Source organism: Symphalangus syndactylus, chromosome 19 (assembly GCF_028878055.3).
Source record: "Symphalangus syndactylus isolate Jambi chromosome 19, NHGRI_mSymSyn1-v2.1_pri, whole genome shotgun sequence".
In the NCBI taxonomy this organism is placed as follows: domain Eukaryota; kingdom Metazoa; phylum Chordata; class Mammalia; order Primates; family Hylobatidae; genus Symphalangus; species Symphalangus syndactylus.
In genome coordinates this window covers 21,703,751-21,728,884 of record NC_072434.2, presented here as the reverse complement: position 1 = coordinate 21,728,884, position 25,134 = coordinate 21,703,751, and the positions used below count along the sequence as shown (strand labels likewise).

The following is a 25,134-nucleotide window of genomic DNA, read 5'->3' as shown; positions in this document are numbered from 1 at the left end:
TGTAGGCTTTGTTTGTGTCACCAGACTCTGGTAGCAGAGTGGCTGGAGGACAATCACTGTAAGAGACACCAAAGACCTGAGTCCTGGCTTAGGGTCTGCCCCATCTTAGCTGCATGGCCTTGGACCAGTCTAAAATTCTCTGAGCTTAATACGCTCACAAACAGAACACAGCTGCTGCTCTCTGCCCTGCCACCTCATTGTCCAGGTGGGAGATAATGACAAGGTGATGAACGGGGAAGCCCTTTGCACACTGGGAAGTGCCACACCGGCGATGGTGTTCAGGATATGCTCAAGCAACTTCCAAAGACCTTCCCTACCTGAGTCCACCTTTGGCATGGGATGCGTGTCCCATGTGGGCAGGTGGGGAGTGCATATAGAAGTGTGTGTCCATGTGTGTGAGTGTGCGTGCACACATGCACCTCTTCCAAAGGTAAGATCTGTTACCCAAGCACTGAAGGGCCCAGCCAAGTGTCTCTCCCTTCATGTAAAATTCTTGACTAACAGGCCAGGCACAGTGGCTCACACCTGTAATCCCAGCACTCTGGGAGGCTGAGGCAGGAGGATAACTTGAAGCCAGAAGTTTGAGACCAGCCTGGGCAACATAGGGAGACCCTGTCTCACAAAACAGTTAAAAATCAGCTGGGCATGGTGGTGTGCACCTGTGGTCCCATCTGCTTGAGAGGCTGAGGTGGAAGGATTGTTTCAGCCCAGGAGGTCGAGGCTGCAGTGCGCCATGATGGCACCACTCCACTCCAGCCTGGGCTACAGATCTGTGTCAAACAAGCAAACAAACAAAAAGTGTAACCAGGAGGAGTGGTTTCTTTCCACCTTTGGGTCTCCAGGGACCTCTTTTCTGGGCCAGGTAAGCATCTGCCCTTCAGGATGCTGCTACTTCCCAGCCTTTGGCTCTCCTCTTCCCAGGGCTGAGAAGCACCTCCTGTTCCAGTGCATGGGGTGGCTCTGGGGGTAGCCAGCCTCTCCCTCCAACTTCCCAGTATAGGGTGGGGGGCATCTGGCCCAGTGGGATCTTCCTGACCCTCAGGGGTGCTCTTCTGAGGTGCTGGCCCATCATTCAGGACTCCAGGAGTTATTTCATATCAGAACGGCCCCCTCAGCTTTCCCTCTTCATGGTGAACCATCACTGGGACAATTGAACCGGCCTCTGGGTTTGAAAGCCAGAAGCTATGACCTCAGAACATGGGGCTCCTGGAGGGCAGAATGACCATGACTTCCACTTCTCTGGGGCCATGGAAGGGAGATGGCTGAGGGCCAGGGGTCCTCCACCACTCGGGCTGTGAGAGCTGCATCTGAAGTGGCAAACACCTGCCAGGGATTTCCCTTCCAAAAGGAAACAGACATGTCTGTGTATGAAACCTTAGATTCTTGTTTCCAAACCCATCCTAGCAGTGTTCAGAGCTGAGAAAAACCTATTTCTCAGGTGTAGAGGGGGAAAGGTAAAAGAGAAACATTTCGGAAAACCTGCTTTTTCCCACAGTGCAGTAAATAGGCAGGGAGCAGGAAGTGGAGACAGAGCTGGTGCGGGAGCTGGCATAGTCGCGTGTTGATGGAGCACCAGGTGTCGGCTAGGCACTGGGCTGCACAAGTGCATGTTGCCCCCACACCAGGCTTGGGAACTGCCATGGACCTGACCTTTGCAGGCAGGCTTAGAGCCTGGAGCCCAAGAGGCTAAGATGCCTTCTTTATCCCAGAATTGTGGCCTCACTGGAGAAAGCAGCATCTTCCCGAAAGACCCACAAGCTACAAAGTTTTATGGGATATTTTCTACTTAGAAAAGTTGTCCTCAGTTATCCATAGACATTTGTTAATACTGGTATGATTGAAGTATGCTCACAGTTTCTGCTTTTCAAAGCTTATAAGGGACACTGACCATTATTAACCAGACCTCTGGGGAAGTCTGTACTCTGAGGATGGGCACCAAAACTTTTACTTTTTTTTTTTTTTTTGAGACAGAGTCTTGCTCTGTCACCCAGGCTGGAGTGCAGTGGCACGATCTCAGCTCACTGCAAGCTCTGCTTTCTGGGTTCACACCATTCTCCTGCCTCAGCCTCCCGAGTAGCTGGGACTACAGGCGCCCGCCACCGCGCCTGGCTAATTTTTTTTTTTTTTTGTATTTTTAGTAGAGACTGGGTTTCACCGTGGTCTCGATCTCCTGACCTCGTGATCCTCCCGCCTCAGGCTCCCAAAGTGCTGAGATTACAGGCGTGAGCCACCGCACCTGCCTACATTTTTTTACCTTTAAAAAATTCAGGTGGCCACATGTGCCTGCACTGGGCATCAAGGTGTTTATGGCTTCTGCTGTGCCTTCTCTCAGTGGACACTTAGTGACTTCAGTTCAGCAGCACTCAGCAAGTGCCTTCTGGAGTTCTCACCTGGGTGGGCACTGCTGGTCTCGGGGTGCTGGTGATGGCATTGTGGGTGCAGGTCCCTCTGCCTTTGAGGACCCACAGTGAGGCACACCCACTACACCTCCTCCAAGGCCAAACGGGATTGCTCTGTGTCCAGACATCAGGGCTTCTGAGCAGTGGGGCTGCTCTGCCCAAAGCAGTGTTCCAGGAAAAGAAAGGAGGGCCAGCCCAGGGTGGAACCCCTTGCTTCTCAGAGAAGGAGCCGTGCCCAGAGGAGTCAGGAGGCAGGGATCGACACTCCACCTGCTGAAGTCCCATCTGTTGTGACTCAGGCCTCAGTGGTTCCCATGCTGACTCAGACTGCTGAATAAGCAGGCACCCCTACCCCTTTGGGAAGATTCTCGACCACCTGGAGCCCTGTGTGCCCCATTCTCGGCAGCCTTGCTGGGAGAGCACCTGTGCTCTCTAAACCCCTAGAGAGGGTAGAGCAGAGCCGCTAAGCCACATGCGAGGTGCCCCTTGTGATGGGTCAGCTCTGCCGAATCTCCCAGTCCTGACTGAAATCCCAGCAAGATGAATAAGGGTCGCTACATGCCTACTACATGACAGCCCCTCATCTGGGCACTGAGTGGGGAGTGGCAGGTACTAGGCAAGTGGCAAATGGAACCTGCCCTTGAAAGGCATCTAATCAAGTTTCTTTCTCCAGCGAGCCCTCACCAGGCCTGAGAGGCACGAGGACTCCATGAAACTGTGCGTGCACTCCCTTTCATGAGAAGGGCCTTGGGAGATCACGCTGCTGAAGATGGCCCTGTTGGGCACTGCTGGGTGTGTGACTTGGCAGGCAGACCAGGGTGTGTCTCGCTGGAGAACCGGTTTAGCCGGCCCCACCCTGCTGCCAGAAGCTTGGTTTCAAAATGGGCTAATAGCTGGGGACACAGACACTCTTTTCATCATACTCAGCTCCCAAGGAGTCCAGCAGCTTCTGTCTGTCCAGCTAGAGTTGGATAGAATTCTCTGGGCTCAACCACCCAAGTGCTTTTCTCAGGGCAAGCGGTAAAGGGAAGCATTCTGGACATCACAGCTGGACCCCATGCTGTGCACCGGCACAGGCGGCCCCACCCTGCCTAGAAGAGCCCTACCTCCCGCCAGCCCACTTTACTCATGGTGCTTCCTCTCTCTTCTGTGCCCTGGAGGCTGTGGGAACTGCAGTGCTGTCAGCATCCTGAATCTCCATCTCCCGCACAAATTCTCACAGTCACAGTCCACCTTTCACTGAGCTCTTGCTGGGAGCTCAGCCCTGTTTTAGGCATAATTAAGGGCATCTTTGCCCTGGAGAGCTCAGGGGAACGACAGAAACCTACATTAGCAACTAGAAAACAAACAAGACCAGAGGCCCCTGGCTTTAAGGGCAAGTAATTCCAACTCTGGTCGTTATGGAGACAGGGCTGGGTTAGAACAGGCCTTTTGGAGATGACAGGTTGAGAAGAGGCCTTAGAGAAATGTAGGATTTGGGAGGCTGCAGGTGAGGAAAAGCTGTCCAGGGTGGAGGAGCATCTGAACAGAAGCAGGGAGCCTGGGATGTGGCTGAGGTCATGGGGCAGCTTAGAGAGGTGTGCTGGGGAGGGGAAGAGATGGCTGGACAGGCAGGGTGGGACTGGACTGAGTTTGTCTTGTAAGGAGCAGACACTGTAGGTTCTCCAGCATGGCAAGGGCTGATGAAAGCTTTCCCTGAGGAAGGTGGAGTGATGCCATCGCAAGGCAGGGACCAGAGCCCTGGGTGCTGGGCAGGGGCCGGTGGGGGGGAACTGGAGTGGCCTGGTGGTAAGCTGATGGGAGCAGGAGCCACAGCCTGGGCAGTAGGGGTGTAAAAGAGGGGAGTCAGTAAGGACTCTCTAATGGAAGGACAGGAGGATGCCATCTCTTTTTGAATGGTTAGTTACTGCCCTATCTGATGATTTGGGCAATCAGGAGCTTTTCCAGCTTTGGGGGCCACTCCACACTGAACGGCTCTCTCAAGGGGCAACTGGTCATATTCCGTTCTTTGAGGCCCTGGATCTGGGGCTTGTATTGCTTCACTGGGACTGTCTCCTTGCCTATAAAGGAGGGGTTGGCCTCTGAGAGCTTCCTGACTTAATGAGGGACGGGAATAGAGGGGAGCTTTCAGTGTGGGGTTAAAACAGCCCACTTCTCCAAGAAGGAAGGGGAGAAGGGGAATTACACAAGCAGGCAGCAAAGCAGGGACTGGCCGGGGGGCTCCTAGCTAAAAGCAGCTTTTCCTGGCTCACCTTGGACTGTGGGACCCCTCAAAAGCCCCACTCGTCTCCCAAGTGAAGAAACATGTCTCTCAGAACGCTCTGGATTTCTGTCTGGCTGTCCAGTCTAGCCTGCTGTCTGGCAGAGTGATCAACTCCGCTCCCAGGAAATTGAGTTTCCAGCCTCTGGAATGTTCTGATCCATGGGATAACCAGACAAGAGGTTGTGTGTGTCACTGTCCTTTGTATTCAAACAGCCAGACAATGCCAGCAGATTGCTATCTGAGTGTGGGGGTGTGGCTGGGAGAGCCAGCATTGGCGGTGAAGCTCTCCCACCTGCATCAGACATACGTGCACTGCCCGTGCATCCTCTTCTGGCGCAGCTGCTCGCTTGGGACCTGGAAGACAGTGTTTGGAAATGTATGGGGGCATTTTGCAATGACTGTGAGGCATTACTGGCATTTAGAGCCTGGAGGTTGGGGCACTTAACATCCTGTGATGCTTGGGACAGCCTATACAAAGAATTGTTCTGCCTCAGGTGCTGACAGCACCCACATAAAGAAACACTGCACCATTCGTCATAAAGCCTGGCTTCACTGGAAGTGCCCCATCTGGGCAGACCATGCTCCTCCACTTTTCTGAGACATATTTAGACCTGTTCTGTGTTTGTGGGGTGAGACTAGCATGGGGCTCTGATACTGGTGCATACACCTTTCCTGGGCTGTCCTGGCTTCCTGGGTTCATCCTCCCTCTTATGACACCTGGTATCTCATTTAGGTATGTCACGGGTGACATAAAATCTCTCCTTTAGGAGCCAAGTCCTAAGGCAGCCATCCTGTGCCCAATCTAAGAGTCAGAGGGATATGATGTCCCTACCCAGCAAACGCTCATGTCGTGGACTGTCCTGAGTCCCCTTTACTAACATTAGTTCATTGGATTCTCCCAACAATCCTCTATGTTGGGTATAATTATACTAGTTTTACAGATGGAAAAACTGAGGCACGTTGGGCTTAAGTAATTGCCCAAGGCCACCCATTGGGCAACTGACAAGGCCAGGGCAGGCTGGCTCCAGAGTCTGTGTTCTTGACTTTGGGTCTTCCTCCACTTTGTAGGTCTCAGCCCAGTGAGCTGGAGGAAGCACCTGGATTCCCAGGCAGTTGCTGCCAATTCAGCCTTCAAAGCTGCAGGCTTCATCCAGGTCCCAGGCCATTTGTGCAGGGAGAGCTGGTGGCAGTTCACCTCCTCGTGCCTTGGAGGGAATCCAGGCCCCCTCATGGTACTTGGGGAGGATGGGGTCTAACTGAGAGGAGGCTTTACTCCTGCTTGTCAAAGTGACAGCAAAGGGCCATGATGATGGGAAAGAGTCATACCCAGCTGTCCTCAGGCAGCACAGCCCACCAGCACCGTGACACTAGGAGCTGGGGTGGGGTTCCCAGGAATGGGTGATGCCACTGGGGTATGGCTGATGATGGAGGCTGGGAAATGCAGTCCCACGGGGACGTCTCTGTCTTCCCCACCTTGCCCGCTCCCCGGCGGGTGCAGCCAATGCCCATTCCCTGTGGGCAGCCCACCCTTGCTGAGACTTGGCAAGGCTGCCAGCTGCTCTCTTTCCCAGCACAGGAAAGCAAAGCCCAAAGCCTCTGAGAGACTTAATCAGCATGATCACATCTTTGCTGGTTTTGGGCCAGGGTGAGTGTTTGGGCTTCTCATCAGGTGTCTGAGATGATGTCCAGGCGTGCCGTTTATGGAGAACAAGGGTGCTCCTTGTTGCGTTTCCATTTAAGGCATAGCTGGCTCTTCGCCCTTTGGCAATGCTGGGCTTCCCCTCCATGTTGTCATCTGCCACCTTCCTTCCCCTGAGAGGAGAATGGAGGGTGTGGCCATTTGTAAAGGCTTTCATGGCATATTTTGCCTGTAATCTGCAGGACACGCATTCCATACCCAGATGCTCAGAAAATTGCCCAGCTCCTCTCCCCATGCCTTATGATTGTCCATCTATGCCTCTCCCAACAACCAGACACCAATTCTCCTTGGGGTAGATTGGTTTGACCCAGTTTGGGGAAGAAAATTGGGCCTGCCTGAGTGCACAGCTGGGCGTGTGGGTGAAGGGGATGAGCAGGCTATTGTCAAGGTTAACAGTCTGTGGCTTCTGAGTTTTGGATGCAACTTCTGACTGGTGGTTTGACACCCAGCCTTTCTGGGAGCTCAAACCATGGGAGTTTCCTGCTGTCTATGACTCCCTGCAGAGATGAAAAAGGACCAAGTCGAGAGCCAGCCCCTCCCCAGCCTTGTGTGGCTAGATCTGGTGTAGAAGGGAATTACCCAGTTGCCTAATGACCTCCCCTACACACACATACTCTCTCTCTCTCTCTCAGGGAGGGGCAGGGGTGGGCGGGCAGGCCCTCGGTTGCTGGGTTTGGCCCTGGCCCATCCCAGCAAAGGTGAGTCCTAAGTCAGCACCTGTGTGGAGATGTTTTTATCATACTCGGTGTTGATCCTCTACTCTGAGAACAAGTTGGAGCAGGCCAGACCCACCAGCTTGTGAGCTCCTGGGAAAGTCCTCCTCGGACAGTTCTGTTCCAGAGCTAATTCCCACCAAGTCTCCAACCTCACAGGCCCCTCCCAAGGAGGCCGACTCCCCGCTTGGGCTCACACAGAGCCCATGAGGCACCTCATTGTCTGTTGTATGTTTTTGTGCTGGATTGCGCCTCTGCCCAGCTTCTCCCCATTGCCAGCCTGACAACAAAGCCCAGGAGGCCCTCCCTGCACCTCACCCTGCAGCCCCAGGCCTGCCTCCATGTGTGCACGCAGGCCCCTAGCTCACAGTCCCTTGTAAAAGGGCCCAGGGAGCAGGAATATTGTCCCTCTTTGGCCTTTGAGGTGACCTGTTACCTTTTGCTTCTTGCCCTGGAAGAGGGGAGGCAAAATGAAGAGTTTAGCAGAAAAGAACAGTAGAAAACAGTCCTGGCCAGAATAGAAGTTTCTGTGTGCTGAGTATAAGGGGCCAAAGAAGGCTGGCTGTGTGAGAAGCTGCTGGCTTCTGGGAATGGCATAGGGCTTGGAGATCCAGGCTCAAGTCCAGGTTTTGTCCTTTCCTCACCGAGTGACTACTAGAACAGTGACCTCACTGTTCTCTGGGCCTCCAACTCCCCCTCCTGGACTATACCATGTGGGACCAGATCAGAGGTTGTCAAACTTTTTTGACAGCAATTCACAGTAATAAATGCAAAGAATTGTTCCGCCTCAGGTGCTGACAGCACCCATGTAAAGAAACACTGCACCATTCGTCATAAAGCCTGGCTTCACTTGAAGTGCCCCAGCTGGGCAGACCATGCTCCTCTACTTTTCTGAGACATATTTAGACAGACAGATTTTTTTTTTTTTGAGGTGGAGTCTCACTCTGTCGCCCAGGCTGGAGTGCAGTGGCGCGATCTCGGCTCACTGCAAGCTCCACCTTCCAGGTTCGCGCCATTCTCCTGCCTCAGCCTCCCGAGTAGCTGGGACTACAGGCGCCCGCCACCACGCCCGGCTAATTTTTTGTATTTTTAGTAGAGATGGGGTTTCACCGTGTTAGCCAGGATGGTCTTGGTCTCCCGACCTCGTGATCCACCCACCTCGGCCTCCCAGAGTGCTGGGATTACAGGCGTGAGCCACCGCGCCCGGCCTTCTGAGACATATTTAGACCTGTTCTGTCTAAAGACATATTTAGACCTGGGCTGTCTTGGCTTCCTGGGTTCATCCTCCCTCTTATGACACCTGGTAGCTCCTTTAGGTATGTCACGTATGTTGCAACCCAGTACCCATACACTGTTTCACAAAACAATGTGGGACTTTACTACCTGCACTGCACTCTGATATTTTATATTCCAGGATATATTATTCTATTCCATCTTTTAAAAATGATGGCCACAGTCTTCTAAATTGATTTTGTAATCCATAATGGGTCACAGCCTGCAGTTAGAAAAGTAATATATCAGATGATGGCTCAGGTTCCTTCCACGCCAAACATTCTGGGATTCTATGAGCGTTATTATGGGGGCTGGGGAGGGCTGTATCTCATACCTTGCTGGATCCAGCACCCCCATTTAGGAACCTTGACTGAGCTTTTCTCCCTTTCCCTGGCCAGATCTACAATGGAACCCTCAAGCGGGAGCCTGACAACAGGCGCTTCAGCTCCTACAGCCAGATGGAGAACTGGAGCCGGCACTACCCCCGGGGCAGCTGTAACACCACCGGCGCAGGCAGTGACATCTGCTTCATGCAGAAAATCAAGGCGAGCCGCAGTGAGCCCGACCTCTACTGTGACCCACGGGGCACCCTGCGCAAGGGCACGCTGGGCAGCAAGGGCCAGAAGACCACCCAGAACCGCTACAGCTTTTACAGCACCTGCAGTGGTCAGAAGGCCGTGAAGAAGTGCCCTGTGCGCCCGCCCTCTTGTGCCTCCAAGCAGGACCCCGTGTATATCCCGCCCATCTCCTGCAACAAGGACCTGTCCTTCGGCCACTCTAGGGCCAGCTCCAAGTGAGTGCTGCTGGGCTGGGTTGGGGAGCCAGAAGGGCCAGTGGGGAGACACACCCTTAGCCTGACTGCACCCTGCAAAGGGCTCCTGGGATGACAGGAGAGACATAGCTTCTGTCCCCGGGTAGCTCATTGTCCCTAGTGTGATGGACTCCCTGATGGGGAGAACCTGGCCCGATGGGCCCTTGACCTCAGAAAGTTCTTAGTGTGAAGGTGAAACAGACATTGACTGTATAGGTTTTAAAAGTCACAGTTTATGAACAGAGGGAGGCTAATGGTTCTCAAAGTGTGTTCCTCCAACCAGCAACATCAGCATCACCCAGGAATTTGTTAGAAATGCTCATTTGGGGACCCACCCAGACCTATTGTCTCAGAAACACTGGGAGCGGGGCCCAGCAACGCATATTTTAACAAGCCCTTCAGTGATTCTGATTTACACTAGAGTTTGAGAACCTCTGATCTTAGGCATGTAAATCTCTATCCATGTTCTGAAAGAGCAATGGAGTGTGCCCCAGTATGGACGATGGGAATAGAATGGGTTTCAGGTTATGTTATAAGACAGGTAAATCCAAAGGACAAACAGGACGAATAGACATAAAACCTGAGGGACATGGCCTGGGTGTGGTGGCTCATGCCTGTAATCCCAGCACTTTGGGAGGCCGAGGCAGGAGGGGGTAGAGGGCGCTTGAGCTCAGGAGTTTGAGACCAGCCTGAACAACATGGTGAAACCCTGTGTCTACAAAAAAATACAAAAATTAGCCAAGCATGGTGGCGGGCGCCTGTAGTCCCAGCTACTCAGAAGGCTGAGGCAGGAGAATCACTTAAGCCCGGGAGGTGGAGGTTGCAGTGAGCTGAGATAGTGTCACTGCGCTCCAGCCTGGGCAACAGAGTGAGACCCTGTCTCAAACAAACAAACGACGACAACAAAAAAAACCCCGACGGACTTCGTGGGGCTTCATGATCTAGTGCTACAGAACAGAGCACAACTCCTGTGCATAGAAGTTGAAGGCCATCACCCAGAGGGAACAAAGGAGACCAAACAGGGTGCCCCGTTAGGAGCCACAGACTCAGAGGTGTCGTGAGTGACACTAAGCCTGCCCTTCAGGGCTGGGGGCTCCCTGAACCTTTGAACTATCCTTCATCACCACCTACTGCTCATTGTTATTTATTTATTTGGCAAACGTTTGCTGAGCATCTACTACGTGCCAGGCTCTTTGACGAGTGCAGGGGACACAGCCATGATAGGGACAATACAGAGCTGTTCTGGAGCTACACAATTAACTCCTTTTCTGAGAGCCTCAGGAGCTTTGCATTCTTCATCTTTAATCCTCACACCCGCCGCCAGGCAGGCATGAGTATTTCTGAGGAGAAACCAAGGCACAGAGATGTTAAGTAGCTTGTCCAAGGCCACACAGCTGGCTCTCCATCCTGTGCTCTTCCCTACTGGTACCACACTGTTCTGAAAATAAGCAGAACCCTGTTGTAGAGCTAGACCTTTCCTAACTACTTGAAGGCTGTAAGGCGCATTTAGGATGATCTGGAGAAGAACTAAGAAACCTCTCTCTCTCGGAGGCTGATCAGGGCAGCCTCTGGCTTCAGTTCATTGCCCCAACCAGAGGCCCTGAGTGGAGGTTCTAGGTGAGATATGGAAGGGAGGAGTGTCAAGCCATTTTGGGGTGACATTTTACTGATGAATGCAGGGTGACATTCTCTCAATGCAGGCAGCAGTACTACTAACCCAGTGCCAGAGAGCTCTGCACCTTGGGTGGTTTTCCTAGAAATGAAGTTGGGTTGCTATAGCTAAAACCATGAGTATTTATTGACCACCAGGTATGTCAAACACAAGGAGAGGGCTCCCTCTCTGAAAGCTGGACACAGCCAGTCACCACCCTGTGACTCTACACCAGGGGAGCTGGAGAGGTTCTTAGCAGAGAGGTTTCCCTTCCCTAGGAAGGCTTCACAGAGGTGGGGCGTCAGCAGGGCCAGTGGCGTGCCTTGAGGCATGCCTGCGACCTGGCCAGGGTACAGTGAAGGGGACAGCCTTGCTGGAGCAGACCCTGGACAGGGGCTGGGGAATGTTCATAGTGGAGCCAGGTTATTAGGTTAAAATGTATGAAATTTCTGGTTTTATGGATCAAAAAATGTTGACTACAGTCATTTCCTGTGATTCAACCTAATACCTGCCCTTGGATATCAGGCCGAGCTGTTTAAACTTGAACCTGAAGTATGGAGAAGCCGCTGATGGTTTCAGAGCTAGAGAACAACACAGTGAACAGGGTTTTAGGACCACTTATCTAGTAAAAAGCGTATGAAATTTTAGATGGGGGAGCTTGAGGAAGAAAGCCAAATATGAGAGTCCCTTGCTACTATTAAAGTGATCAAGATCAGGAAATTGGTGGCTATAAGACTGGGAAGAAAGGGTAGATGTGAAAATTTTTGTGTAAGAGCCAGCTGGACTTGGGGATGGATAGATGGATGGATGGATGGATGGATGGATGGATGGATGGATGGAATCATGGCCATTGTCTTCCATTTTCCTAATACCAGGCACAAACAAGAGAGATGGCAAGGTGGGTGGGAAGCTTCCCCTCAGGGAATAGGGAGGAGTTTTTCCTCAGTGCAGAGATAACATACCTGCTTGGACATTAACTGTGACCAGGGGCTCACTATTCTCACATGGAGCAAATCCAGTGGGTGTAGCCTTCCCTCCTCTGGAGGAGAGGAGCCATTCCCAGGGGTATTCTCTAAGTGGGCCTGGGCTGCCTTGTTCTGGCTCTCCAGAGGGCAGATGAGGCTGTGGCAGCTTACTGTGGCCGGGAGGAATTCTGAGCTCCCTCAGCAGGGCTCCCAGCCCACCCTGTAACCACCCCCACTGCCCGTTCTTCGCAGGATCTGCAGTGAGGACATCGAGTGCAGTGGGCTGACCATCCCCAAGGCTGTGCAGTACCTGAGCTCCCAGGATGAGAAGTACCAGGCCATTGGGGCCTATTACATCCAGCATACCTGCTTCCAGGATGAATCTGCCAAGCAACAGGTAGCTGGCTGCATACCTTCCTCCTTGGTGGGCCTGCGCAGGGCCTGGGTGTGTCAGCCTGACTCTGCTTTTAGAGATGGGTGGGGGCATCTGCAATTGGCTTCTTCTTGCCCTGCCTAGCTGCCAGGGGCCTTCTCATTGCCCAAGGTTAGAGCTGGGCATCTTAACTTTCTGTAGAGCAAAGCCTTCTGTTTAAGTGGACATTAGGCAGGTACACTTCCTCCATTGGTCATGGAAGAGACACTTCAATACCAACCACGGGTTCAACAGAAACGCCCTTTCTCAAATCCCACTAAAGAACATGACTGCTACCCACCTCTCGACTCCTGCCTTCCTACCTGCTTCCTCTCTCCCACTCCCCTTCTCTGTCCAGGCATCTTACGATAGAAGACAGGGCCTGTTGATGCCTCCAAAGCTTTGCTGGCAGGAAGGACACTACAGGGCTCTTCAGTTCAGCCCAAGGATGTAGTGTCAGAAATGTGTTTCCCAGAGTCCTGGATAAGTTTGCATCCATTTCTATGTCTGTGTTGCGCTTTAGGGTTTTGAAATGTATTTACATCCACTTTCTTATCAGGTCCTCACTGTCTTTCTCCAGAGGAAGAAAGCAGGACTCAGGAAAGAGGAGGGACCCTCGCTGAGGGTCTCCCAGCTAGAATATGGGAGCTAGGATATGGGAGCTAGGATATGGGAGCTAGGATCTGAGTGCAGGTCTTTTGCCTCCTGGTCTGGGTCAGTTATCATGACCTCACACTGCTTATTTATTTTGGTTGACTTGAATATTTCTGAACTGTTAGATTTTTTTGGTCTGAAAAAAAAAAAATTAGCTTTGAGTAGAGAATGACTAGGTCAGCCTCATCTTCCTTGACCAGGCAGTGTGGCGACTCTCTCGTGGCAGGTCTATCAGTTGGGAGGCATCTGCAAGCTGGTGGACCTCCTCCGCAGCCCCAACCAGAACGTCCAGCAGGCCGCGGCAGGGGCCCTGCGCAACCTGGTGTTCAGGAGCACCACCAACAAGCTGGAGACCCGGAGACAGAATGGGATCCGCGAGGCAGTCAGCCTCCTGAGGAGAACCGGGAACGCCGAGATCCAGAAGCAGCTGACCGGTAGGATGCCACGGCCACTGAGAGCCAGCGTGGGGGCTGTGCAAGGCCACTGGCTATGGCCCCAGGCTGGGGTGCAAGCCAGTCTCTCCAGGCTGGGCCAAGACAGAGCTGTGCAGATTTGGCCCGGGGCTAATATCCTGAGAGTTTAGTGACACTGGCCTTGGCCCAATTAGGAGTGTCCAGAGGGTGACCTTGGGTGGTGTGCACACACACAAGGGGTCACCATCTTTTTGAGGTTAAAGAGCAAAAGGAGGAAGGCTGATGTCCAGGCAAGATCCATATTCCACAAGCCCTGGGATTCCCAGGTGATGGAAAGAGAGTAAGACTGAGGGGAGAAGGGGTTAACAGGTCTTAAGCAACTACCCTGGGTTCAAGAAATATGGTAGGCACTCAAGGTGCGGGGCACAAGAGGAAGAGGTCACCGTGAAGACCTAGAATTGGACTGGGAAGATCAGACCATGTACAGAGTAACAACTGATAAGTATTTCTGGCATAACTTTTAGATGGAAAAGAGACAGCATTAGAAGATTCCAAGTGCTAAAATTTATACTAAAAACCACTGATCAATCAAATGTTTTTTGATCACTTTCCACATGCATAATTTTGGCCTTGACAGAGAACTCTGAGATGTTCCCTGCCCTCAAGGAACCTTCAGTCTGGTTGGGGCATTGAGAAATAGCCTCATGACACTGACAGACAATAGGTTCTATAGACCAGGGCTACCTGGAAGGTGACATTTCAGTAGGGCCCATTTGCTAGAGTCCAGGCTGAGGCTGTTACCTCGGTCCCTAGGGCATCCTGAGCCTGGCACAAATTGGGTTGATGGTCTCTGACCCCCAGGGCTGCTCTGGAACCTGTCTTCCACTGATGAGCTGAAGGAGGAGCTCATTGCCGACGCCCTGCCTGTTCTGGCCGACCGCGTCATCATTCCCTTCTCTGGCTGGTGTGATGGCAATAGCAACATGTCCCGGGAAGTGGTGGACCCTGAGGTCTTCTTCAATGCCACAGGCTGCTTGAGGTGAGAGAAGAGGACACATGGGGTCTTTTTGTCCCAGCCTTGGGCCCTTCCCCAGGCAGCCCCATCTCAGCCAACATTCAGCCAGTGCATAGAACATAACAGACAACCCGGCACTCGCTCTTATGGGCAGGCTCCAAGGCACAGGGACTCAGGCTTTCCTAACTTCTGTGGATCTGGATAAGGCCCAGTGCCCTACCACCCCCCTTGAGAGGATGCAGTGGACATTAGTCAGGAATCTGAGCGTGGAAATGCCTGGATCTGAACATCCAAACTGGTTCAACCATTTCCCTCCTCCACCCCATGAAAAAATGCATTTCTTGTGCTATCTTGAAGAGTGTTCTTTTAGACAAAAGTCTACCGATGGGTTGCTAATGAGTCACTTCCCAGCTGTGGTGTTAAAACCTTTTGCCATGTTCATTGGCATGAATATGGCACTGCTTCGCCCAAAGTTGCCTAAGTTCCGTACCAGGGTGTGGCAAAGCAGGGGCTGGTGGGAGGGCTTGTTCTAAAGCAGAGGTTTACAAGCTGGCGAAAGGGGTGGGTGTGGAGGGGTGGCTGGTACAGGGCTTGGAACCCTGGAGCAGGATCCCTTTTAGGGTCTTTAATGGGGTTAGTCTTGCTTTAATGGGGTTTGTCTTTCCCAACTCTTGAGAATCCCCCCAGAGTGGTGGGTGCAGCTGGCTTGTGCCTCTGTGTCTCAACTTGTGTTTCTCCCTGCCAGCCTCTGGTATCAGCCTCCAGGAAGCAGAGGCTGGGGAGATGAAAAGTGAGGGTAATTAAGAGTTTTATGGGGTTGATGTGCTACTGGTAGCAACAGCAGCCACACCCCACCTGCACCAGGCTGATGAGCCCACATTGCTTGGGGATGAGCCCAGATTGCTTGGGAGTGAGCCTACTGCTAGGGGCAGAACATAGCTTGGGTGGAGAGGGAGCTTCTGGTGTCCAGCCCGGCCACCCCCAGCTGCACTTCTGATCCAGCATCAACAGGGCTTCTTCCTGCCCCACAGAAAGAGACTGGGCATGCGGGAGCTTCTGGCTCTTGTTCCCCAAAGGGCCACTGGTAGCAGGGTGGGAGCCTTGGGCTGCAGCTGCAGAGGGACCATTGCCACATGGAGCCATTGCCAGTTATAAAGTTACTGGGCAGAGTGAAGGAGGAGAAGAACTCAGTGCAAATGAGACCTCATTTCAGCCTCAGCCAGGGCCAGGCAGAATTGGCTAAGTGGTTTCTCTTTCCTTCCTTTTTCATTTTTTCCTCTCTTCATTCCTTTCCTCCTTTTCCTCTTCTCCTTCCTTCCTTCTACCACAACTTCCAATCTCCACCCCGTCGTCTCCTCTCTGCCCTCCCCTCTCCTGCCTGTTCTCTCTCCTGCCTGTCCCCCACCACACTCTCTTGTCCCCACCTTCCCCGTTCTCTCTTCCCCCTTTCTCTGCCCTCTCCCACCCTCTGTTCTCTCTCCAGGAACCTGAGCTCGGCCGATGCAGGCCGCCAGACCATGCGTAACTACTCAGGGCTCATTGACTCCCTCATGGCCTATGTCCAGAACTGTGTAGCGGCCAGCCGCTGTGATGACAAGGTGAGTGCATCCCCTGGTGGCACCCCGACCCCTAGGCCCAGCCGCCTACATTTTCTGGGTGCCTTTGAGGCCTGGCCCGGTGACAAGACAGGAGCACAGAGTCAGGGGTGGTAGAAGAGGCATCTGGATGCAGGGCCCAGTGGTGGCTACAGGGGTGGGCTCTGGGGACAGCGTGCCCATGCACATCCACTCTCCCTCACTTAGAAGCGGAGTAGATGCAGCTGCTTCCCTAATCTCTCTGCTCCCCAGTTCACTCTTCACTCTAATGGAAATGGTCATAATCATATCAACCTCAAGGGTTGTCTGAAAGGCTCGATTAGTTAATAAGCAAAACACGAAGAGGGCCTGGCACAGAGGAAGCTCCCAGCGTGCATCTGCTGGCTGTGCTTCATTGGTGGTGCCGAGCCCTGTCCTGTGGACCCGAGCCCTACCCCACAGCCCAGAGGAATCCATACTGGTGCCCCCAGGGCTTAGTGTCCCCCCTGAGATGAGGCTCCTTCTGCCACTGCTATCTTCCCACTGCCTCCCAGAAAAGCCATTGGCAGAGTCACCTTGCTGCCCTCTCTGGACTTCTGGACACACAGCATAGACAAACAGAAAGAAAAAAAACTGTGGAGGGCAGATAAAAAGAAGGCTAAGATGTTCCCACCATGGCAGGACAGTGGCTCAGGAGATAGTGAGGTCCAGCAGGCTCCAGATCACCAGGGAACTGGCTGGCATCACAGCACCTGGGTTCTCAGCACAGTTGCCGTGAGGAGGGATTTTATCTCCTGCTCCCTCCACTGGAAGCAACAGCAAGGTCGCAGAGGAGAGCCTTGTCGCTGGGCTGCTCAGCCTGCTTCCAAAGGGCAAGATGCTTTTCTGCTCTGGGCACAATATCCCCAAAACCTGTGTAACCCCAAGCCGTGGAAGTCAGATTCCTTTAGACCCCAGCAAGGGCCAAACGTCATTAGGAGGGGAAATCTGCTGCCCCCAAACCCTAGTCCTGGAGGTTTGCCAAAGGAGATTGACAAAGATCTGGGCCCAGCTGCCATGATGAAGCCCTGGGCTCCAGGTGTTGCTGTGTTTTGTGTGGACTTAGCACTGCTGACATTGACAGCTAAGGACTGGCCACAGGAAGAAGGAATGATGGGAGCACTAGATGGCTTCGGAATCTAGAGGCATGGGGCTTCTTCTGGAGGAGTTTGTTCTGGGAAAAAAAGACACATTCTTCAATATCCCAGTCTGCCCATTGGCATGTTGTCCATAGCAGTCCTACCACACACTAGGCCCTGTGATAAGTCCTTCCTCTGTATCATCTTCCAAATAGCCTAGTGAAGTGGGTAATTGTAGTCCCATTTTACAGTTGAGATAGCTGAGGCCCAGAGAAGTGAGGCCAGTCAAGTTCATGCAGCCAGGAAATGACAGATTCAAACTCAGGTCCCAGAGATGGCCCTGGAAGACTTCCCAGGCTGAGAGTGTGGTGGTGCCTGCGCTCATCTTTCCTGATGCAGCCCAGGTGCCTCTGCTCTCTTATTAGCTAGGGTAGGTGGTAGGCCAGGAGCCTGTCGGGCTGGGCAGAGGCTCAGGCCCATGCCTCCCCTTGGTCCCCAGTCTGTGGAAAACTGCATGTGTGTTCTGCACAACCTCTCCTACCGCCTGGACGCCGAGGTGCCCACCCGCTACCGCCAGCTGGAGTATAATGCCCGCAATGCCTACACCGAGAAGTCCTCCACTGGCTGCTTCAGCAACAAGAGTGACAAGATGATGGTGAGTACAGCATCAGCAGGGCCAGGGCCTGCCCCATCAAGCACCCCACCAGGAGCCACTGCCTCATCTGCCCTTTCCTCTGGGCCCTCCTGGAGCCTGAAGCCAGCCCTAAGGGACAGGCCCATGCTGACACCTTGGCCTGGGGCTCAGGGTGCACTCCGGGAGCTGGGTAGAGGCCATTCATCTTGCCCAAGGGGGAATCTGTTCTTGGAACTGTAGGGGCTCAGACCACCTTAGAGGTTAAAAACTCCAGCCCTCTGTTTGCGGGCCTTGGTCTTTCTTCCTGTATAATGAGTCAAGTCTTCCCCATCTTCTCCCTTGCCCTTGAGGATCTGAGGAGAGCCAGAACTCTCACCCTTTCTGGCCTTGGCTCCCACCATCTCCTGAGCCCTCCCAGGTTTCCCCAGAAACCAGGAATGGGTTGTCAGGCCTCCTTCACTGGGCCCAGCTGTGGAATCCAGGTCTCAGGTCACCCTCGTTGGCCCAGGGTGGGTCAAACCTACTGTCTGAGTCTGGAAGAGGAGGAAGCATCCTGATGGGAGAGCCCAAAGCAGCCCCACATATCTGGAAGGTTTGGGCCAAGGCTGCCCTGGAACACAGCTCCCAAGATGCCAGGATGCTCTCTTCTCCCACATCCTGGGACAGTCTGGGGGACCATGGCCCATTTCTGCATCCCATGGAGCTGCTGCAGTGCATAGAGGAAAGGGGTGCAGTGGGGTTGTCCTAGGCTCCCTGCCTCCTCAGGCGCTTCCTCAGCTCGCCCTATCTGGAACCACGACCCTGAGGCTGGGCGGACGGGGACAGTATGCCCAGGTTGTGTCCTCTCACGAGGCTCCCCACTGACCCCCCTGACTTGCTGTTTATCCTCAGAACAATAACTACGACTGCCCCCTGCCCGAGGAAGAGACCAACCCCAAGGGCAGCGGCTGGTTGTATCATTCAGATGCCATCCGCACCTACCTGAACCTCATGGGCAAGAGCAAGAAAGATGCCACCCTGGAGGCCTGTGCGGGTGCCCTGCAGAACCTGACGGCCAGCAAGGGGCTGGTGAGTGGGGCTGTACCTTCTCTCCCTCAGCAGCCCCATCCTCCAGCCACCATCCAGGCTCTGCTCCCTCCTTTTCCGCCCAGCTTGTCCCCTGGCTTCGGAGCCTCCCATGAGCAGAGTGCCTGGCATATGCTGGGCTCTGGGCTGGGCACTGGGGAAACACCCCTGCCCTTTAGGAGATGCTGGGGGGTGCAGAGTGGGTGGGCCCACTGATGCTGGATTCTGTCCATGCCCACACAATCCCCCTGGCCACATGGTTCCTGGTCCCCGGCTGGCCTCCTGGGCTCTGCTTGAGGTCGGGGAATGGGGTGGAGAAGGTGTTTGGCAAAAGGAGTTTCCCATTTGTTGAACTGACAAAGGTGGAAAAACAGGGTTTGGGGTCCAAGCAGGTCCACAGAAGATGTGACAGAATCCGGGCAGATGTTGAGGCCAAATGTATGTAGCTTGGAGGGCACAGTGGTATGGGGCAGAGCCAGAGGAAACCTGTTTGCAATCAAGAAGAGTTGAGATGGGCCAGGCGGCCAACTGTTCTTCAGTTTTACTTAGGACAAGGGAACCGAGCAGCAGCAGCAGCACTAGAGTAGACCGAGGGCAGAGAACTTCCCTGGCTGTGAGGAGTGAGGCTGGGCAGTTCTGAGAACGCCAAACCCACCTAGACTTGTTATACCCAGGATGGCTATGTTGCTTAGAGGCCTAGGCGAACTGGCCTACCTCTAGGGGACCCCAGTTCTCTCTCCATGTGGGCCCAGACCCTTTCTTAGTCCTCTTTTCTCAGGCGAGCCCTCAACAAATATGTGTTGGATTCTAAAGAGGTAGGAAAGTTGGAAGAAGATGGCCAGATGTTTAATTGACAAATACCCTTGACCATATAGTTTCACATGGACAGATAGTGTGGGGAAACATAATGGGGGCAGCGCTGAGACAGTGAGGTGAGAGAGCAGCACTGGACGCTTGGGTTACTCTAGAAGCTGACTCTGGGTCACTGTGAGTAGGGGAAATGAGACCTCCCTCTCTCCACCCATCTGGGCTGCAGGCTGATCCAGGAGACGGGATCAGGGCTGGGAAAGGGGAGGTGCATGTTAGCCTAGGTTTCTGTAGTTGCCCACATGTGAGCAGATTTTTGTGTCTGCTAGTGCTTCCAGTGTGAAAGAGAAAGGGTTCTGGGATGTCTGCCTTTGGGGCTCCTTGCCCCTTTCTGCCTGCCATGGTGCCTGGGAAGCCACAAGCTAGCTCATCATCTACTCCTTCTCTCTTAGATGTCCAGTGGCATGAGCCAATTGATTGGGCTGAAGGAAAAGGGCCTGCCACAAATTGCCCGCCTCTTGCAATCTGGCAACTCTGATGTGGTGCGGTCCGGAGCCTCCCTCCTGAGCAACATGTCCCGCCACCCTCTGCTGCACAGAGTGATGGGTAAGGTCCCTCTCTCTCCTCCCCCTCTAGCTAAGACATGGCAGGCTCCCTGCAATTCAAAGCCTGCTTGAAGATCATCCTTTAAGCCATTCCCTGGGATGAACATTCCAGGAAAGGAAGCTGGCCAAAGACAGGTGTGCAGACAGGAGGGGGAAGCCTGTCACGTGAGGGCTGGGAGCAGATCTGCAAAAGTCCTACCTGGGTCTCTGAGCCCTGAGTTGGAGCTGCCAGGAAGCCCTGAGGGCCACCTGGCTCAGAGCCTGGCAGAAGGCTATCCAAGAGTGTGGCCCCAGAGGGAACCCCTCAGCCCTTCCTTCCCCAGTCATCCTGACCCTGTGCCCCAAACTCCTTCCTCTCCCAGGGAACCAGGTGTTCCCAGAGGTGACCAGGCTCCTCACCAGCCACACTGGCAATACCAGCAACTCCGAAGACATCTTGTCCTCAGCCTGCTACACCGTGAGGAACCTGATGGCCTCGCAGCCACAGCTGGCCAAGCAGTACTTCTCCAGCAGCATGCTCAACAACATCATCAACCTGTGCCGCAGCAGGTGGGCGGGGGGTTGCTCCCACGGGCCGCACCCCAGTCAGAGCCCCTCCTCACCCTGCACAGCAGGAGGCAGTCCTGCAGCTCTCCGTGGAGCAGGGGAAGCACCCAGGGCAGGGGGAGCCGGGGATGGGGGAGGCTTGAATGGAGGAGAAGTTCCAGAAGCCAAGAGTGCGTGGAGAGAAGGGTCCAGCATCCAGGCCCCAGGGCTGCACAGAGGGAAGAGGCAACACACTTCCTGGCTGGGGGACTCGGGGGCACAAGGTCCTCAGAGGGCCAGCAGGAGGCATGGGGCAGCAGGTCCAACTGAATAGGGACTTTATCCTGCTCTGTGGGGCTCCCTCTTCCACAGACAAGGCTGGGGACTGGCGTGGAAGAGCACTGCCACCTCATGGCCCCTAAGGAGAGTCCTGGGGTGCTCTAGGTGGGCAGGGGCATGGGGTTGTGCCCACTGGGTAGGGTGACCAGGCTCACCACACCCCAATGGGGCTCCTCTCTTTTGCACACCTGAGGCCTCCTCTGAGGCCTCCCCTGTGTCCAGGCCCTGGCAGTGGGGGTGGGAGGGAAGAGGGTGTTCCTTCTCACACCTCTTGGAATCTCAACTCACAAATGCACTTCTCACCTGCCCAGTGCCTCACCCAAGGCTGCAGAAGCTGCCCGGCTTCTCCTGTCTGACATGTGGTCCAGCAAGGAACTGCAGGGTGTCCTCAGACAGGTAAGAGCCCAGGACATCATCCTCTTCTGAGGTTCTTCCTGCTCATGAGTAGAGGGACTGGCATATGCTGGGCTCTGGGCTGGGCACTAGAGAAATGCCCCTGCCCTTCGGGACAGTCTGAGAAACAAAGACAGCGTCTACGTGAAAATGAATGTGATGAACATTCTGATCAAGTCTCTGGGCTCTGAGATCTGCGAGGGGTGCTGAGAACATGGAGGGCAGAGGAAATCAAGGAAATGTGTGAGAGGCCTGGGGTGGGATCCTTTAGGAGCAAACTGAAAAGCAGAGTGGACAAAAAGCACACAAGTCTTTTGAGGGCGTGGGGTGCGCTCCAGCTAGAAAAGTAGGTTTGGGCTAGGTTGCAAAACCCTTCTAATTTCAGACTGAAGTGCTTGGACTTGTACCTTTGGCACTGGGGAGCCATTCAAAGTTTTGAATAGAGGGTCTCATGATCAAAGCAGCACCAAAGCTCACCCTGTGAGCAAGGCAGGGTGGGCTGAGAAGCCTGGAGGCTGCTGTCCTTGTCCTGTGGTGACCTTGGCCTCCTCTCTGTCCTCCACCCCTCCCCACCTAGCCAGGTACAGAATCCTCTAGGGTATAAGGTCTTGTTGTATGACATCTTCACATGGCCCCTTCTTTCCCATTCCTCAGTGATAAGCATGGACATAAAGGACAGGAGGCAAAAGAAATGGAGCAGTGGGGCTGATTAGGCTGGAGATTTTAGCTTGGAGACTATGGTTACATTCACAAAGACAGATCAGATGGGGAGAGCCTGAAAAGGCATGGTGTCCAAAGATGATTGGGGAAATCTGAAGGTCACAGCAAAAGGTGGCCCTCATTCTCCATGTGACAATCCAGAGCTCCTTTCCAACAGCACTGCAGTGAAGATGGGCTTGGCAAATGGCAGCTGCCAGATAGACAAAGGGAGACGAGGAGGCAGGTAAGGAGGACTGGTGAGAGCTCCTCCCCACTGTGTAATGGTGGTCCAAAGCATTCAGCTTACCCCAAAACACAAACAGAGTCCACCCCCAGCCTAAGACACACAAAGAATCCACTGACATCGCTCTCAGTGGGAATTCCCTTCTACACATGCCTTTGGGAACCAGCGTCCCCATTCAGTCTCCACTCCTCCCTCCAGCTGTGCTTGACAACCGTCCTGGGCATGATCTAGTTGGTGCTTCTGTTCTCAAAGGGCCTTCACATCCATCATGCATTGAGTTGTCACAAGCACAGGTGAGACAGGCCACATGGCTTGTGTCCATTTTGCTGAATAGGGAATCAGGGTCCAAGGAGTTTGTCTTGATTCAGAGTCAGGGCATGAGCCATGCTCAACAGGAATGAGCATGCCAATCTGCAGAAGAAAAATGGCATCACGTAATACATGCCCAAAGACAGGAGGAGCAGGGCTTCGAACCAGCTGCTGTTTCGGATCCCCTATGCCATCTCCCCTCCTGTTCCCACAGGTCGGTGATGGCTGGCTTGGCTCTCAGAGCTCAGGGCTGGCAGCAGGACCCTCTTTTCAAGGGCACCTGGGCCTATTGCTGCATTCAAATCTGGCTGTCCACATTCACCTGGAAGCATGTATTGGGCACCTGTTGTATGCTGGGAGAAATAACAGGAACAAGACTCACTCTCCATCCAGCAGGCGCTCAGGGGCTAGTGGGATCGGAGGTGGAGAACAGACAAGTAAACAGAACCTTCTAGCACAGCGGCTTCTTACCAGTGCCAGCCCCCTGCTCCTGTGTTTGAGAAACACTGGGCATGTCCTCTCTGCCCAAGAGCTCTTGTCAGAATTGTTTAAAAAGAGAAAAGATAGAGATGGTCAGAGGCAAGAACAATTGACAACTCCTCTAATCTGATTTTGATTGTTGCTCTGTTTAAAAAATAATACTAGCCTAAATCCTCATGCCTTGACTCAGGTTTCTGAAAATGCAAGTAGGAAATTCAAATGTGTCAGTGGAAGTTGAAACACATTTCACCGACTCATGGAGAGTTATTATGTTTGGTTGCACAGTTACTGAGGCCAGTTTTCGCCCGGACACATGTACTTAGTGATAAGAGGGAGGCTATGTGAGCCGAGGTTGCTCTGGGAGGGCAGCGGGCAGTGTCTGACCCCACAGCAAGCCCCACACAGTTTTGTGTCATTTGGTTGCTGTTTCTCCCTTTGCAGCAAGGTTTCGATAGGAACATGCTGGGAACCTTAGCTGGGGCCAACAGCCTCAGGAACTTCACCTCCCGATTCTAAGAAGAGGCTGTCCAAGCAAGTTAGGCTTGCAGGTAAGAATCGCCCCACCATCAGGGCAAGGGATGCCTCTGGGACCACTGCAACAGCCTCAGCCAGTCTCAGAGACAGGGGCTAGGCCTGTGCTCCCAGGGACACAGAAGCATCCTTTTGCCTGGCTCTGGACAACACAAGCAGTTGTGTAGACTGCTTGGCTGGGGGCGTAGGTTGTCCCACCCTCAGGACGTTAGGGGTGTATAATGTCCTGGGAGTTTCAGAGGGGTCAGAGGGTCTGGGCAGGACTGCTAGGTACGAATGTGTGGGCTGTACACTGAACAACACAGGTGGTGCCCTTCACATGGACTACAGTGAGTTCTACAATATGGATAACTGGAGTTCTAGAATATGTCATTCTGGGCTTGGCCATCCACAGCTCACTTTTTTATCCTTTTATAATTCACTTTCCAGTCTCTGCACATGCCCAGTATGGACAAGCTTATTTCCAGCTGATGATTCTAGGCCCCAGAAACTCAGAACTAATCCTATGACAAAGGCTTGCAAGGCTTAGTGTTCATTGGAATCATATGGGTTGCTTGCTAAAATGCACACACTTGGCCCAACCCCAGCTATTCTGACTCAATAGCCCTGCAGTGGGATCCAGGAAAGTCTATTTTTAAACAAGCGTCTAAAGTGTTTCTGATGCAGGTAAACTGAGAATCACAAATAGATACTCCAGCCAGATGTCATCACCCCTAGAGAGGGGCCTCAGAGGCAGCCCAGCATGGAGCCATCTGCAAATAGCCTGGGATCAAGACAGGGTCTCCTGAGCTGAGGGGGACCTCTTAGCCAGGCTGTCTGCCAGCACCCCCCACCCCAATCCCTGGTGGGGAGAGGGGACTGTAACTTTGGTCTGGATGAAGGTTAAATAAGACTTCAGATATCCTCTCCTGATAAACGAGCTGCAACAACTTGAAGGCGGAAAAGGGGAAAGAGATTCGGTTTGGCAAATCCTTAATGAACACCACCTTCTTGCTTAGTGAGGAACACGGTGGGCAGGGGACAGTGTGGCAGGACAGCAGACAAAGCTGACAAGCTTCTGAATCCACAGGGCAACCTATAAATGTGTCTCGGCAGCCCTGAATCCAGTCTCAGGCCAGGGCACACTTGAGGGCCGATGTGAGAAGAGGGTGGCGGTACAGGTTGGGCTTGTGGTGTGGAACATCTCACTGTAAACACTAACTGGAGGACTTTCTCCTTTTCCAGGAAGATATGACCCAGCTGAGAAGCCCTCAGGCCTCGCTGGATGGGGTTTTCTGTCCATCCTGTGCAGTATTTGGAAAAGTTCACAAGAAACTGAGAAGAAACCTAAAAACTGTGGATAATGGAAATATTTTTAGATTTTTTTTCCTTGGGGGAACTGGTACGCAATGGGGGTTAGGGAGGTTGAGGGGGGGCTTTCTTGAGTTAAAGGGGCTTATATGTGATGTCAATATTTCTTCCTCTGAGAAATGGTATATATATGTGTATAATGTAAGTGTGTGCATGCATGTGCGCGTGCATGTGTGTGTGTGAGTGTCTTAAAG

The 25,134-nt window shown here is 53.3% G+C and overlaps 1 protein-coding gene across 1 annotated transcript in view; it reads left to right on the top strand.

Annotated features, from left to right (window-relative positions):
• The window catches only part of PKP1 (plakophilin 1), a 57,301-nt gene extending 32,436 nt beyond the window's left edge, over window positions 1–24,865 (top strand). The window contains exons 5-17 of the mRNA XM_055234085.2: window positions 8,745–9,139; window positions 12,026–12,170; window positions 13,066–13,273; window positions 14,114–14,291; window positions 15,299–15,361; window positions 15,751–15,865; window positions 17,459–17,614; window positions 18,485–18,661; window positions 19,918–20,071; window positions 20,433–20,619; window positions 21,246–21,330; window positions 23,501–23,607; window positions 24,815–24,865. Of these exons, the coding sequence (XP_055090060.1) occupies window positions 8,745–9,139; window positions 12,026–12,170; window positions 13,066–13,273; window positions 14,114–14,291; window positions 15,299–15,361; window positions 15,751–15,865; window positions 17,459–17,614; window positions 18,485–18,661; window positions 19,918–20,071; window positions 20,433–20,619; window positions 21,246–21,330; window positions 23,501–23,575 (1,938 nt within the window). The 3' untranslated portion in view covers window positions 23,576–23,607; window positions 24,815–24,865. The remainder of the gene's footprint in view (window positions 1–8,744; window positions 9,140–12,025; window positions 12,171–13,065; window positions 13,274–14,113; window positions 14,292–15,298; window positions 15,362–15,750; window positions 15,866–17,458; window positions 17,615–18,484; window positions 18,662–19,917; window positions 20,072–20,432; window positions 20,620–21,245; window positions 21,331–23,500; window positions 23,608–24,814) is intronic.
• The last annotated feature ends 269 nt before the right edge of the window (window positions 24,866–25,134 follow it).